Source organism: Salvelinus fontinalis, chromosome 18 (assembly GCF_029448725.1).
Source record: "Salvelinus fontinalis isolate EN_2023a chromosome 18, ASM2944872v1, whole genome shotgun sequence".
Taxonomy (NCBI): domain Eukaryota; kingdom Metazoa; phylum Chordata; class Actinopteri; order Salmoniformes; family Salmonidae; genus Salvelinus; species Salvelinus fontinalis.
The window spans coordinates 35,462,330-35,479,543 of record NC_074682.1 but is presented as its reverse complement, the minus strand read 5'-3'; the positions used below and the strand labels follow the sequence as shown (position 1 = coordinate 35,479,543).

The 17,214-nt window shown below is 42.7% G+C and overlaps 1 protein-coding gene across 3 annotated transcripts; it reads left to right on the top strand.

The window, feature by feature from the left end:
* Positions 1–212: 212 nt before the first annotated feature.
* suox (sulfite oxidase) lies at positions 213–16,798 on the top strand. Of its 3 annotated transcripts, XM_055869206.1 has the most exons (6): positions 6,546–6,966; positions 7,223–7,286; positions 10,348–10,424; positions 12,285–12,480; positions 12,761–13,024; positions 14,815–16,798. In XM_055869206.1, exons 1-6 carry the CDS (start codon positions 6,770–6,772, stop codon positions 16,048–16,050), a joined length of 2,034 nt encoding a protein of 677 aa, XP_055725181.1. In that variant the 5' UTR covers positions 6,546–6,769; the 3' UTR covers positions 16,051–16,798. The 3 variants fall into 3 exon arrangements, with proteins under 3 accessions (XP_055725182.1, XP_055725183.1, XP_055725181.1); XM_055869207.1 differs by lacking the exons at positions 6,546–6,966; positions 7,223–7,286 and adding an exon at positions 213–322; XM_055869208.1 differs by lacking the exons at positions 6,546–6,966; positions 7,223–7,286 and adding an exon at positions 948–1,175.
* The last annotated feature ends 416 nt before the right edge of the window (positions 16,799–17,214 follow it).

The window sequence follows — 17,214 nt, the reverse complement described above, 5'->3', positions numbered from 1 at the left end:
TCAGCAGCATCAGGAATTAGAATAACATCACAGATCATTTTTTGTTATTGAAGTAGCTAGTTGGCCCTATTTGGCCAATTTCTGCCAGCGAGTATTCCACAATGAGCGAGTTCGTTTAACATTGCCAGTTGCCCTGGATGGGCGGATGTTGCATATTTTAGACCATTCCATTGGTCGTTAAGCAACATCTCAACCGACCCGGTGCACCGGGGCATGCAAGACGAACTCGCCCACTGACAATCAAACTACGTACCCAACGAGCCGCGAGGACTTGTCAGCAGTGTATCTGGAATATAAAAAAATAGTCAGTATTAAAGTTTAGGTGAGTAACAGTTAATGTCACTTTCTCTTTAAGATATTAATTGATCGTTTCTATTCAATTATTGGAATGCAAGAACACTAGCCACACCTAGAAATACTATTGAGTGGCTTGTTTATGACTTGGTCCTGACATGGCTAGCTGGCAAATCCACATGCTAGCTAATGCTAAAGTAATGTAGCTAGTTTGCGGCTGGTAGCAGCTATGCTACAAGCCATTACATTTTATCAGGTCTTTGCCATCCATCCGATTTTCTGATTATGCAGGCACATCAAAGGTAATGTTAGGTAATTAATTCAATTTAATCATGAATATTTCTTAATCAATTGAACCATTGATGCCATTCGAAATAAGGGTATGTGGAATTAGTGCTGTAGCTAATATGTTTTTGATTACTTAAGAAAAAACACACACATATATATATATATATATAGCTAATTTATATATGTTGTGGGGGTTGCATAAAAAGTAAAATATTGTAGGGAACGGTGGACCAAAAATCGAACCCGGGTCGCTGGTGTGAAAGGCAACGCATCGCGTCAATAGTGACGTCACTTGGTAGGAATTATAACACTGCCCCTTACAAACGGGAAAGCACGTTCCGGTGCTTCGTATGCTTAAAACCATCCTTAAAAGTCTGAGCCGTGCGTTCTGATGGCCTCACAGCAGTCATCCCACTTTTGACACGAACGGCAAGGCATCGAACCCGGGTCGCTGGCATGAAAGCCAGACACCCGAGTTGCGTCAATACTCAGTAGGGTTAATAACTCTCTTAGTTGGAATTGTACCGTGGCTCATATAGCAGGATCACTATTGCAGTGTCCAGGATTTGTTACTCTGTGCGTTTATATTGTATGTAAGTATCAAGCCAGGATGCTGTGTTTAAAGTATATTTAACTTGTTTAAAATATATTAGACTTTTAATTAAAAACCTACTAAAAGGGTGTTTACCACATGAGTGCCTCAATTTGCATGAAAATAAGTAAATGCACTCTTTCAGTGTCCAGGACGTTTGCTTCTAAGAAGGAAGCCCCGGGATGCGTTTAACGTGTTATCCCGATCGGTCTTAGGTAGATTTATGATGGACAATAAACCACTTAAAACAGTTGATTAATCACCGACTTTTCACTCTTCTGATAGTGTAGTAAGGTGATTCTCATGAAACCTGTTTTAACGCTGGCAGTAGTTGAATTACACTGAACTAAAATATAAACGCAACATGCTACAATTTCAAAGATTTTTTAATTTTTTAAAATTTATGTTTATTTTTAATTGAACCTTTTTAACTAGCCAAGTCAGTTAGAACACATTCTTATTTACAATGACGGCCTACCGTTCATATAAGGAAATAAGTCAACTGAAATTAATTCATTTTAGGCCCTAATCTATCGATTTCATGTGACTGGGAACACAGATATGCATGTGTTGGTCACAGATACCTTTTAAAAAAGGTAGGGGCATGGGTCAGAAAACCAGTCAGTATCTGGTGTGACCACCATTTGCCTCATGCAGCATGACACGTCTCCTTCACATAGAGTTGATCAGGTTGTTTATTGTGACCTGTGGAATGTTGTCCCACTCCTCTTCAATGACTGTGTGAAGTTGCTGGATATTGGCGGGAACTGGAACACGCTATTGCACACGTCAATCCAGAGCATCCCAAACATGCTCAACAGGCTTCATGTCTGGTGGGTATGTAGGCCATGAAAGAAGTGGGACATTTTTAATCTTCTAGGAATAGTGTAGAGATCCTTACGACATAGGGCCATGCTGAAACATGAGGCGAATGAATGGCATGACAATTGCCCTCAGGATCTTGCCATTGAAAAATGCAATTGGGTTTGCTGGCTGTAGCTTATGCCTGCCCATACCATAACCCCACTGACACCGTGGGGATCTCTGTTCACAATGTTGACATCAGCAAACCACTCGCTCACACAATGCCATACATGCTGTCTGCCATCTGCCCGGTACAGTTGAAACTGGGATTCATCTGTGAAGAGCACACTTCTCCACCGTGCTAATGAACATCGAAGGTGAGCAATTGCCCACTGAAGTCGGTTTCGATGCCGAACTGCAGTCAGGTCAAGACCCTCTTGAGGGCGACAAGCATGCAAATTAGCTTCCCTGAGATGGTTTCAGACAACTTTTGCAAAAATTCTTAGGTTGTGCAAACCCACAGTTCCATCATCTGTCTGGGTGTCTGGTCTCAGACTATCCCGCAGGTAAATAAGACGGATGTGGAGATCCTGGGCTGGTGTAGTTACAAGTGGTCTGCGGTTGTGAGGCCGGTTGGACGTACTGCCAAATTCTCTAAAACGAAGTTGGTGGCAGCTTATGGTAGAGAAATGGACATTCAATTCTCTGGCAACAGCTCTGGTGGACATTCCTGCAGTCAGCATGCCAATCTCTCAAAATGTGAGACATCTGTGGCATTTTGTGTGGCAAAATTGCACATTTTAGAGTGGCCTTTTATTGTCCCCAGCACAAGGTGCACCTGTGTAATGATAATGCTGTTTAATCAGCTTCTTGATATGCCACACCTGTCAGGTGGTTGGATTATCTTGGCAAAGGAGAAATGTTCACTAACGGGTATAAACAAATTTGTGCACAAAATTTAAGAGAAATAAGCTTTTTGTGCATATGGAACATTTTTGGGATCTTTTATTTCAGTTCATGAAGCCAACAGTTTACATGTTGCATTTCTATTTATTCAGTTTAGAAAACCATGATGCATCTTCAACAATCAACTATCATTCTGAAGACTAAGATGTCTAGTGTCCGATTTAAAATACATTTGACATTTTCACACTTAATGTTTTACATTTTAACCCCAAATTCTCATTACCGAAATGCGTCCAGATGAAATTCTCAGGTAATTGTTATATACCTGCATTGGTGGTTGTGGAAGTTGTGGTAAAATGCATAATATATGATCAAGTGCCAGTTTCGTGAGGGTCACCCACAGCTCTGACTGGTGTTAGGCGGTACTGTCAGCAACTGATATGAGATGATACTGATCTGAGGAAATGATGCAGGTAGCTGCTAAAGTCATAAACAGGAATTTAAACAAGACTTAAATAAGTGTTGATACAATATGTATAGCTTATTAATACTACAATGGCCCAGAGTTTTCCCCAGTTAGACCACTTCTTCTTTCCCTACTGAATCTCCTTTTGTAGCAATCTACTTTTGTAACAGTTCTGAATGGGCTGAGAAAAGACCTGACTCTGACAAGCTAGCCCTCCCCTTGGTTCACGCCCCTTGGCTAGTTTGGCTTGGTAGCCCTTGATTGGTCAATAAGGAGGCGTTGAAGGAGATTGAAAGACCTATTGGTTGCTGGAGCAGAACTGGTATAGGGTGAAGTTGCCCCTAGATGCTGATCTGGGGTCAGTTTTGCATTTCCCCCACTATTGGTTAAGGTTAGTATCGAGGAAGGGAAGCTTATCCTAGATCTGTATCTATGGCAGGGATGGATAACTTCAGCCCTCGGGGCCGGAGTGGTGTCACTTTTTCTCCATCCCCTAGCACGCACAACTGATTAAACTAATTCCTCTCTGAACTGAAGTTGATTATTGGAGTCGGGTGTGTTAGCTGGAGCTGGGGCAAAAGTGCAACACCAATCAGGCTCCCGATCTAGGGGAAACTTCACTCCAGAGCAGCAGAAACATGTTGGCAGTGAAACAGAGAGCAGTTCATATCGAGTTATAGTGAGTTATGCTAAGTTAACTGGAACTGGATATCTCATATGACAAATACCCCTTCAATTGTTAAGGCTAACCTTTCTATTTGAAAACATACATTCTCAACACTGAGTCATTTAGGACACAGAGTTCCATATACATTAAACTGAACAGTTTAGCCCTATTCCTGCCATGTGAGATTTTCCCCTCTGTAGATATAACTAGGTACTACTATGAACAGGTTACTTCAGGGGTTATGACAGGTGTACTTTGAACAATTTGAACAATTATTTTGAACCTTGGTGCATGCCCAGGTTGTATTGTTGGGTGCATGCCCTACTCATGCTGGGGTCACCCAGGCACAGTGAAATCTGATAGCACCGACTCTCTTTTTAGGTCACACACACACACTGGGCTCTATTTTAACAAACCTAGGCCTAACGCAATGGTAAATCTTAGTGCTGGCGGTAGCATTATAGGTTTGGGGGTGTGGCAGAAATATTTGAGCTATTTTCACAATCGGAATTATGGGTGCGGTAGTGCGAAAGGACTGGGTTTTGATTCATAAATTAGTTGTAGGTGTGTGTAGGCTTGACCCCCTCACTGGCCAATCAGAACGTGCTCCAGGGCTAAGTATGTGGTTGCTTCAAGTTGTGCATTTACAGTCTTTTTATGTATTGCATTGTCATCAACTCCAATAAGAATGTTAGTTCGTTACAGCATAGTTTTTTAAATAGCCTAGAGAAACTAAATGTATGTAGGCCTGTCTCATCTTTCCTAAGTATGTTTGCGGTCTACATTGTAGGAAGCCTAATTACATGGCTTCAATAAATGGGTTTGGTTGTTTAGCAACAAAACTGACAGGTGTGTGTGTGCGCAACTATGGGGCAAAGCAATGGGGTTGGCTTAGAATTTAAATTATATTTAGTCTCCAATGTTTATTGAAAACAAATACATTTGCACAATGACCACTTGTTGTCTCTCAAATACATTGTTACAGTTGTTGGTTAGCTAGCTTGTGAATTTTAGCCATATTAGCATTAGCATTGCCATGAAATCAGTCAAAACACCTCAAAACAAGACATGGTATCAAGAACAAGATGAAACTAGCTGAAATGAGACACGTACGATTCCCCAACATGGCAGTTTCTTGTCATTGTTGGTAGCCATCTGGCCATCCAGAATCACAACAACTCTGACTTCTGCCCCATTGAAGCATGTGCATTGTTTTCGTGACGTTTTCAGCTAGCCCATATGGAAATATACTGAACAAAAATAGAAACGCATCATGTAAAGTGTTGGTCCCACGTTTCATGAGCTGAAATAAAATATCCTAGAAATGTTTCACACGCACAAAAAGCTTATTTCTCTCAAATTGTGTGCCCAAATTTGTTTACATCCCAGTTAGTGAGAATTTCTTCTTTGCTACGATAATCCATCTGCCTGACAGGTGTGGCATATCAAGAAGCTGATCAAACAGCATTATCATTACACAGGTGCACCTTGTGCTGGGGACAATAAAAGGCCACTCTAAAATGTGCAGTTTTGTCATGCAATGCTACAGATACAGAAAGTTTTGAGAGAGTGTGCAATTGGCATGCTGACTGCAGGAGTGTCCACCAGAGCTGTTGCCAGATAATTGAATGTTAATTTCTCTACCATAAGCCCCCTCCAACGTTGTTTTAGAGAATTTGGCAGTACGTCCAACCGGCCTCACAACTGCAGACCACATGTAACCACGCCTGCCCAGGACCTCCACATCCGGCTTCTTCACCTGAGGGATCGTTTGAGACCAGCCATCCAGACAGCTGATGAAACTCAATAGTTTTTCTGAATGTAATAAAGCCCTTTTGTGGGGGAAAAACTCATTCTGATTGGCTGGGCCTAGCTATGCCCTCCCAGGGCCATCCATGGCTGCGCCCCTGCCCAGTCTTGTGAAATCTATAGATTAGGGCCTAATTTATTTATTTCAATTGACTGATTTCCTTATATGAACTGTAACTGTAAAATTGTTGAAATTGTTGCATGTTGTGTTTTTATATTTTTGTTCAGTATATATTGTTAAACATAGCATTCACACTGATATAGGGGCTAGCCATGGACATGTCAAATGTTGTCAATAAGCAAGGTTCAATTCACTATTGATGAGGCTTAGAAGAGTGAATAATTCAAATCAAAACGAAACAACTTGTTTTAAATAGGCTATGTCGAAATACAGTTACATGCACGATAATTGCTCCCCATGGGCATATAATATTAAAGGAAAAAATCAACCCAAAAAATCAACCCAAAACCACTAATCGAATCTTTACTGGCCCGGACATGGCCAATAGGTTGACGTGCTTTCTCTCTATGTTCAGCTGTATTAGGCAAAAGTTGGTTATTATGGTATGTATTAAAAAGCTGTGTAATATAATCTAGCAATGTAAGTCATTACTCTCATTTTGAGAAGATTTTTTAACATCTCAGAATAGGATGCTGCCCCTTTAAGACAACAGCCTTTAAAAATAGAAATTGATCTGGCTAATGTATGCTCGCCAAGATGAATGCTAAGTGCCTTTTTTCTTTGTGCAGACTATCAGCAGTAGCTAGCATATTACTAGGATGTTGACAATTGAACGTTTACTTGTAAATCAATTTCCCTAAATTCTGCAAGTGGATTGATGAGAGCTTATTTCTACTCTCGACAGCTCATGTGTGCTGTGTGAACGCATCAATTTAGCTATGTACTTCTCGAGAAGTTGTGACTCGCAAGGAGCGTTGTTGAATGAACGTCCAATCATATTGCTCAAATACAAATAGCATGACTTTTTTGCGTGTAGTCTTTAATGGTTTTCAATTAATTAGTAAGCTGACAACGTCACGAAAACGATGCACACGCTTCAATGGGGCAGAAGTCAGAGTTGTTGTGATTATGGGTGGCCAGATAGCTACCAACAATGACAAACTGCCACGTGGGGAATCGTAAGTGACTCATTTCAGATAGTTTCATCTTGTTCTTGATACCATGTCTTATTTTGAGTTGTTTTGACTGATTTCAAGTCAATTCTAATATGGCTTAAATTCGTTAGCTAGCTAAACAACAACTGTAACAATGTATTTGAGAGGAAACAAGTGCTCATTTTGCAAATGTATTTATGTTTTCAATAACAATTGGAGACGAAATATAGTTGACATATTGTCAACAATCTAAGCCAACCCTGTCTGTTTTTCCCCATAGTTGCGCACACGTCGGTTTTGTTGCTAAACAACCAACCGGTCTATGGCAGACAAAGACACAGCAGGTAAATGTTGAACTGGTTCGCCAAATTGCACTGAGAAGTTACTGGCTCCTGGGTGGATGAAACCCACAACAGCGGTGTCATCTGCGTATTTAAAGAATTTGTGGGCTGGATCAGAGGATTGACAATCGTTCGTGTACAGGATTGGCGAAAGTACGCAAACTTGCGGGGCTCCCGTATTCACCGTTTTAGATGTGGAGATGGCGGAGTTAAATTGAATTTGTTGGGTACGGTTCACAAGGAAACTGTTAATCCAGTTGATCAGTACAGAGTTGACACCCATATTCACCAGTTTATCCACCAGTAGGTGGGATTGGATGTTATTGAACGTGCTACTGAAGTCAATGAATACCACTTTAACTAGGCTTTTTGCCTGTTCTAAGTGTTTAAATGTTGTTCAGCGTGACCAGTAACACATCAACACCCCTGGTTTGGATTTAGTTGAGACACCAGAGAGAAGATGTTTTTATAAAAAAAAAATCTAAACATTTCATAGGTACAGATTACAGGGCATAAGTCATTATTTTCTTTTGGCCTGTTTCTTTTAGGTACTGTGACAATCAGCTGTTTTTTCCATGAATCTGGAATTATCCTGCTTTTCAGTGACTGCACTTTCTGCCGCGATGTAAAATCACACATCAAACCTGCAATAGAAACTGTTCAAATAATTTGCAAAGACAAAGTCATTATCAACGGTCATGCAATGTCTCTTTGGTTTGTAACCCGTGTTGGTTTGTAGCCTTTGCCAGGCTTTCCTGCTGTCATTGTCCTTAAAAAAGTTTTCTAATTTGTCTTTGTATGCTGCCTTGAACTCCTTGATATTGCTTTTGAGTCTTCTATGAATATTTTTCCTTTACTCTTTACTACCACCAGATTTTAAACACTTGCTTTTTCTTATCGAGGAGCTCTTTTAATTCCCAAGTCACCCACGGTTTATTATTGGGGAAAATGTTGACTTTCTTTTGGGGAATAGCGAGATCCTCTCTGAAACGGATGTATTCCAAGACAGCCTCTTCCAGGTCGTTGGCGCTGACCGTCAGGGCCACCCAGTCAGTGGACTTGAAACAGTCCTGGAGGGCGTCAGTAGCTTCAGGAGTCCAGCTTTTAATCTCCACCTATTTAGCCTTCTCTCGCTGCAGTCGCGGTTTGTAGACTGGGATGAGCCGAACCATGTTATGAGCCGAATCCCCGAGATTGGGTAGTGGCTTGGAGGAATACACACCTGGGATGTTACCACAACAGAGGTCCAGACAGGCTTCATTTCGGGTAGGACATGTAAAATATTGTTGGTATGATGGTAAATGTTCAGATTGACTGCACATGTTAAAGTCTCCCATGATCAGCATTACTGCATCAGGTGACTGTTTCAGCCTGGGATACAAGGTCATGGATCATGTCGGCAGCTGTGGGCTATGTAAACAAATAGTCAGGCTTGATTTATTTCCTGTGGCAGGTAGTATAGCTGTAGGTTAAGAGCAAGAGTTCAATGTCTTTAGTACACACCTGGTGCTTCGTTGTGATATGGGCTGAATTACATTATTTCTCGTTGATGAACTCAAACTCTTCTGCCTTTCCTCTTACCGGAGTTGATGCTTCGGTCCATTCTAATGATTGTGTAGCCGTCCAGCTCCACTGCAGAGTCAGGTTCCTGTTCCATAAGCCAGGTCTCAGACAGATCAGGCAGGATTGGCGGTACTCGGAAAGGTATTGCCTATAGCTCGTCAGTAGGCTTGGGCGGTATACCGTATACTGGGATATTTGGAAATAGCCACGGGATGGTTTTCAATACTGTTGAAATGATTTTTGCAATGTTTGTTTTTTTCAATAAATGTTCATTTTTGTAGCTACTTTTTATGCAAATACCTGTAGTTAACTTGTGCAATACGTTAGGAGATAAAGCAGATCACGTTCTTAATTTCACCTGTCACATTATTTTACATTATGAAACGTATTGTAGTTCCCCAGTTGAGCCAGTCACATGTTTGTTTGTAAATAGCACAATGTGAGAAAGCGGGAGCAGGTGAGTCCAGCTGTGTATTGACAGTATTCGCATTTTATATTGAAAGTCCATTGTAGTGTAAACTTGCAGCCAAGGGTCGGTGATTAAGCATGATATCTTGTGTATGATATCCGCGGTTGCGGCTCGCTGTATCCGTTGTCGGTTAGGTCGACAGCTTGATTGGTGTATTTCACTTAAAACATTTTTTTTAAACTAACAGCAAAGTACTGCTATTTGCCTCATTATTAGCTATCGGATTTCATACCACTAAAAACTTGGTTGATTGAGGTAGATCTCAACTTTAAAACACATTAAATAAACAAGCATGAAAACGACAAGCGCGAATGACCGTGTCTCTGCAAGAGCAGCCCCCATACATAATATGTTTTATAAACATCATGGAAGGATCATACAGATTGCATTCACTCACTGTTTTGCTGCTCCTAAACTTGATCTTTTAATAAAGCTTTGGTGATTTAATATTTATTTAAAGCAGTCTCACGAACCAAATCCTTTGTTGATAGGCTGCTGTTTGGGAATGCATTGGGCATGACAAAAAAAAATGGCTACACTGAAATGAAAAACCAAGCAATTTGTGTTATTCTTAAGACCTGCTTTTGGTTGGACTCAACTTTCGTGCTGCATGCAATTGCCACTTTTGTGCTTGCTTTTACGACATACCTCAAATATTACCACCCCTCCCACCTCAGTACAAGTGGGTTGATGTGAGACAGGTAAATTGCCGAACCTGGCATAATGGATGGAAAATGCCAGTGCGCCAGTTTTTACATGACAAAATTGCAAACAAAAAAATCCTCGATGTTCAATTTCACACACATCTTGGATACAACTATGATTACAGATCTCAGGTACAGATCTACCATGTTATAATATGACAGTACAGTAGGGTCAGCATTTCTCATGAGGCAGTTGACTGTGTTAAAAAGAATGACATCCATGTTTTGTACGGGTCCATGCTATGGGTATGTTTAAATGAGATGTTCATGTTAGGGGAACATGTATATTTGTGCTTCTTGTTTATTAATTGTACTTCTTTCCCCTCAGACTACCAACACCAATGCAATGCTGCTCCTCAGACACTGTCGAGGCCTAACCAGAGTAGACCTTTTCAAGACTCAAAGGTAGTCATAAAATAAGCTGCATTTGTTACCTTTCAGATTAAAAGTAATGTCAAAGTTATAAAAAAATATATCACTAACTGCATTGCCATTCTGACAGACCTGGCATCTGCCTTGTCTCCTTATTGCTATAGTCCACTTTAATGACCTGTTTATGTCTTGCCTAGTCAAAGGTCTGAGTCGGAACAGCCACTAAAAAGATCTTACATGTCTTAAAAAAAAAATATGTTTATACACCAGCCACCCAGGGCTGTCAGCCAGCAAAGTGCAAGGCAGGGCCAGTATGTCCTGACTGACTTAAAGGAATCATTTTCACTACGGCTAACTGCATCCCAAATGTCATCCTATTCCTTAGCATTCGGAAAGTATTCAGACCCCTTCACTTTTTAAACATTTAGTTAAGTTACAGCCTTATTCTAAAATGGATTAAATTGTTTTTCCCCCTATCAGTCTACACAGAATACCCCATAATGACAAAGCAAAAACCGTCTTTTAGAAATTATATTTAAAAAAAGATAACATTTACATAAGTATTCAGACCCTTTACTCAGTACTTTGTTGAAGAACCTCTGGCAGCGATTACAGCCTTGAGTCTTCTTGGGTCTTCTTGGGTATGACGCTATAAGATTGGCACACCTGTATTTAGGGAGTTTCACCCATTCTTCTCTGCAGATCCTCTCAAGCTCTGTCAGGTTGAATGGAGAGCGTCGCTGCACAGCTATTTTTATGTCTCTCCGGAGATGTTCGATCGGGTTCAAGTCCGGGCTCTGGCTGGGTCACTCAAGGAGACTTGTCCTGAAGCCGCTCCTGCGTTGTCTTGGCTGTGTGCTTAGGGTTGTTGTCCTGTTGGAAGGTGAACCTTCTCCCCAGTCTGAGGTCCTGAGCGCTCTGGAGCAGGTTTTCATCAAGGATCTCTGTACTTTGCTCCGTTCATCTTTCTCTCGATCTTGACTAGTCTCCCACTCCCTGCCACTGAAAAACATCCCCACAGCATGATGCTGCCACCCTCATGCTTCACCGTAGGGATGGTGCCACGTTTCCTCCCGACGTGTTCGTCTTGCCACTCTACCATAAAGGCCTGATTGGTGGAGTGCTGCAGAGATGGTTGTCCTTCTGGAAGGTTGTCCCATCTCCACAGAGGAACTCTGGAGCTCTGTCAGAGTGATCTCTGTCTACAAAATGTAGAAAATGTCAAGGGGTCTAAATACTTTCCAAATGTACTGTACATAGTGCACTACTTTTGACCAGCACTCAAAGTAAAAAGTGATCAAAGGTAGTGCACTAAATAGGAATGCGGCCCTAGTGTCAGAAGCTGGGTTAATGATTTCCAAGCAGGAGCAGAGATAATCAATTACCTCCTTATCAGACGAGCTTCTGAAATACAGATTTGTCTCCCCCTTTATTTGTTTAGTTAGTCTTATTGCTTATTGATATGAACTGTAAGCAGTTTGCCTGACCTCTAACATCTTTAAGGAGTGGAGTCTCCTAGGAGAGACCTCTGTCTGGGTTATCAGGTTAAATCTGGACCATAGAAACCATTTTAACAAGTCAGTTAAGTCTAATGGGCCTAATGGGTAGAATAGCCCTCTGGTCCATGAATAGAAAAAGCTTTTGTCAGTTGCATAGTTACGCCTTATCTTACAGCAGGATCTACTCAAGTATATTTGCACTGCCTACCATAACTTGTCATTTGTATGGACATGGGTGTAACTATCTGTAACATGAATGCATTCAGTACATGAGTAAACTGCTAGGTATGTCTCAAATGACTCCCTATATAGTGCACTGCTTTTGGCCAGAGCCATTTGGGACGCACCCCTAGTGTTTGTCTGATTGTGACACTGGTCTGTGTGTCTCCTCCAGGGTGCAGTTGTTGCAGGGTGCGGCTCTTCCTGTGGCAGTGTGTGCGGGCAGCCTCTGTGCACGCTGGGGCAGCAGTCATGGGGAGCATAAGTCAGGGCAGTATCAACGCAGCCATGGCCCCAAGTGGAGACACGCCCTGGCAGGGCTGCTGGCTGGGACAGGGGCTGTACTGGCCTATGGCCTCCACCACAGCCAGGTGAGAGGGACAGTCTGCGTACTAATAGCTGGTGTGATGGAAGTTGTGGTGCATTTATGCTATGATACTGTTGGAGAAATCTAACCTACAATATGGGTATTTAACAGCATTTATAGTTTTTCAAGGCTGTATATTGTTCAGTACAATTCGTTTTGTTACCTGTTTTGTAGCATGAATAATGTCAAATTACTTTTCGGTATGTTTCTGCTCTTTTTTTCCCCCCCCTTTTTTTCTGTAGCTGATATTTGGCTCTTATTTGTCTTCTCTCCATACTGAGCAGGCAGCCACCACTATAGTCCAGCCCATAGCCCCAGCCTCCTCTCTGCCCATCTACACCCAGGACGAGGTCACCAAACACCGCTCTGTTGAGGAGGGCGTCTGGGTCACCTACAAGGGCAGTGTCTATGACATCACAGAGTTTGTGTCCATGCACCCTGGTGGTGATAAGATCCTGCTAGCAGCAGGTGGGGCTCTGGAGCCCTTCTGGGCGCTGTACGCCGTTCACAGCCAAGACCACGTGCTGGAGATCCTGTCTGAGTATAAGGTGGGCGAGCTGTGTGTGGTCTTGTTATCTGGTCTGCGCAGGTGTGAATAATTCTAATGTTGCTACGACAGCATATCTTCCCACAACCAATTCTTATTATGAAACCTTTGTTACAATTGACTGTTTTTATCTAAATATCATAACAAAATATATACAGTGCCTTCAGAATGTATTCAGACCTCTTGACTTTTTCCACGTTTTGTTACATTACAGCCTTATTCTAAAACATTGTTTTTTTTGTTGTTTTTTTTTGCCTCAGCAATCTACACAATACCCCATAATGACGAAGCAAAAAGTGTATTTTATTTTATTTTTGCAAATGTATTACTAATTAAAACACATACCTAATTTACATAAGTTTTCAGACCCTCTGCTATGAGACTCGAAATTGAGCTCAGGTGCATCTTGTTTCCATTGATAATTGATCATTCCATTGATCATGCTTCTACAACTTGGAGTCCACCTGTGGTAAATTCAATTGATTGGACATAATTTGGAAAGGTACATACCTGTCTATATAATGTCACATAGTTGACAGTGCATGTCAGAGCAAAAATCAAGCCATGGGAAGGGATTGTCTGTAGAGCTCAGAGACAGGATTGTGTCAAGGCACAGATCTGTGGAAGGGTACCAAAACATTTCTGCAGCATTGAAGGTCCCCAAGAACACAGTAGCTTCCATCATTCTTAAATGGAAGAAGTTTGGAACCACCAAGACTCTTCCTAGAGCTGGCCACATGGCCAAACTGAACAAAAGGGCCCTGGTCAGGGAGGTGACCAAGAACCTGATGGTCACTCTGACAGAGCTCCAGAGTTCCTCTTGGAATTTCCCAAAAGGCACCTAAAGACTCTCAGACCATGAGAAACAAGATTCTCTGGTCTGATGAAACCAAGATTGAACTCTTTGGCCTGAATGCCAAGCATCACGTCTGGAGGAAACCTGGCACCATCCCTGTGGTGAAGCATGGTGGTGGTAGCATTAGGGTGTGGGGATGTTTTTCTGCGGCAGAGACTGGGAGACTAGTCAGGATTGAGGGAAAGATGAACAGAGCAAAGTAAAGAGAGATCCTTGATGAAAACCTGCTCCAGAGTTCTCAGGACCTCAGACTGGGGCATAGGTTCACTTTCCAACAGAACAACGACCCTAAGCAGACAGCCAAAACAATGCAGGAGTGGCTTCGGGACAAGTCTCAATGTCCTTGAGTGGCCCGGCCAGAGCCCGGACCTGAACTTAATCGAACATCTCTGGAGAGACCTGAAAACAGCTGTGCAGCAACTCTCCCCATCCAACCTGACAGAGCTTTAGAGGATCTGTATAGAAGAATGGGAGAAACTCCCCAAATACAAATGTGCCAAGCTTGTTGTGTCATACCCAAGAAGACTCTAGGCTGTAATCGCTGCCAAAGGTGCTTCAAGAAAGTACTGAGTAAAGGGTCAGAATACTTATGTGAATGGGATATTTCAGTTTTTTATATTTAATAAATTAGCAAACATGTCTAAAAACCTGTTTTTGCTTTGTCATTATGGGGTATTGTGTGTAGATTGATTAAATAGTTTATTTTTTCCTCAATTTTAGAATAAGGCTGTAACCTAACAACATTTGGAAAAAGTCAAGGGGTCTGGATACTTTCTGAATGCACTGTGTATGTGTGTTATATATATTGTATATGTGTGTTATATATATTGTATATGTGTGTTATATATATTGTGTATGTGTGTTATATGTATGTGTGTTATATATATTGTATATGTGTGTTATATATATTGTATACTTTTTTTTTTTTTTTAAAGGTGGGTGAGCTGAGTGCGGAGGACCGGCGGAAGCAACAAAACGTGAAATCCACGGACCCCTACTCCACCGACCCGGAGCGGCACCCTGCCCTGCGCATCAACAGCCTCAAGCCCTTCAATGCCGAGCCCCCACCCGAAATCCTCTCCGACAACTACATCACGCCTTCAGCCATCTTCTTTAAGAGGAACCACCTGCCAGTGCCACAAGTGGACCCGAAATCCTACCGGCTGCAGGTGGAGGGTGTGTCTGGTGGAGCACCTCTGAGCCTCTCTCTAGAGGAGCTGAAGACATGCTTCCCCAAACACACAGTCACAGCCACGCTGCAGTGTGCTGGCAACCGCCGCTCAGAGATGAACAAAGTCAAGCAGGTGAAGGGGCTCAATTGGGGCATAGCTGCGATAAGTAATGCTACGTGGAGCGGCGCCAGGCTGAAGGATGTGCTGCTGGCAGCTGGCTACAGGCCAGAGGTGGCCCAGCAGACATCCCACGTTCAATTTGAAGGCCTTGACAGTGACGTGACCGGCACCACCTACGGGGCATCTATCCCGCTCAACAAGGCGGTCAGTGAAGAGGGCGACGTGCTGCTGGCATACCAGATGAATGGAGAAGACCTACCTGCTGACCACGGCTATCCCGTACGGGTGGTGGTGCCGGGAACGGTGGGCGCCCGCAATGTCAAGTGGCTGGGAAAGATCATAGTGAGTGATGAGGAGAGCAGCAGCCACTGGCAGCAGAATGACTACAAGGGCTTCTCCCCTGCCACTGACTGGGACACGGTGGACTTCAAGTCGGCCCCAGCCATCCAGGAGCTGCCCGTCCAGTCGGCCATCACCCAGCCAGCGGAAGGAGCCGTGGTGGAACGCAGCGCAGAGGAGGTGACGGTGAAGGGCTACGCTTGGAGCGGGGGCGGCCGGGAGGTGGTGCGTGTCGATGTGTCTCTGGATGGGGGGCGGACCTGGCAAGTGGCGCAGCTACAGAGCAGTGAGAAGGGGCAGGTCCCGGCCCCCTCGCCGCCACCTGGCAGAGCCTGGGCCTGGAAGCTGTGGGAGCTGACAGCCCCACTGCCCCCCGCGGCCCAGGAACTGGAGATTGTGTGCAAGGCGGTGGACAACAGCTACAACATGCAGCCAGACTCAGTGGCGCCTATCTGGAACCTGAGGGGAGTTTTGAGTAACGCCTGGCACAGGGTGAAAGTCACAGTCAAGGAGGATGAGGAAGAGCAGAAACTGGTGTGATCTAGGGGGTTGTGTTCAAGTCTTAAAGAGTGTAGAGGAAAACAGATGATGTTTTAACCTGCCCCTCTCCAGACAGACAGCGTGTAACACGCTAAAGCTCTGGGGGAACTGAAACTAAAGACCCCTCTGTTGACTTGTTGTGCCGCAAAACAGCTAATTCTGTTCAGTGGAGATGGAAAAAATAAAATAGGCATTCATCTGTGTGTAGCTAATGTTGAGCGCCTAAAGAACATTGTGGCCAGTTGGGTTAAAAAGAATCCCAAACGCACCACAAAACAAGATAACAGAAGCAAATCTGTTGGTGTCAACAGTTGCTCAAGGACAAGCAAAAACACCTTGCCAGTGCTGTCCTTTTCATATCCTAAAATCTATTCACTAACTTCTTTGGCTTTGATGACAATCTTGCTTCCATTTCTTGATTTTACATGGGTGTCATTTGCTGGATCCAGAGAATATTCTAATTCTTTGATTCTTTGCATTGTCTTAACCCATATTGATTATAGCAATTGATAAATTGTCTATTGTATAACTAATTATTAATTGTGTAAGATCAAAAGCAATTTGATCTTGTAAGTTTCAGCTAGTGTTATCTGTTGCATTAAGCAAGGTACCATATTGTTTTGATTTTCACAAAAGAAAGTTCTCAGTTGTATTTTTGAGAGAAATTGTTTTGCACACAATGTATGCATTTAAATGAATTAGTGATACTGCTTTTGTCAAGTGTGATAAAACATGTTTTCTCCACCTATCTGGTTACATGCTACATGATTGATTAGGAGCTTAAAATGAACATGTAATAAATAACACTTAAAAAAAACATATTTAGAAATAACACATTCATGTTAAATATTAAACTTACACTACATGACCAAAAGTATGTGGGCAAAAGTATGCTCGTTGAACATCTCATTCCAAAACAATGGGCATTAATATGGAGTTGGTCCCCCCCTTTACTGCTATAACAGCCTCCACTCTTCTGGGAAGGCATTCCACTAGATGTTGGAACGTTGCTGCGGGGACTTGCTTCCATTCAGCCACAAGAGCATTAGTGAGGTTGGGCACTGATGTTGGACGATTAGGCCTGGCTCGCAGTCGACGTTCCAATTCATCCCAAAGGTGTTCGATGGGGTTGAGGTCAGGGCTCGTGCAGGCCATTTAAGTTCT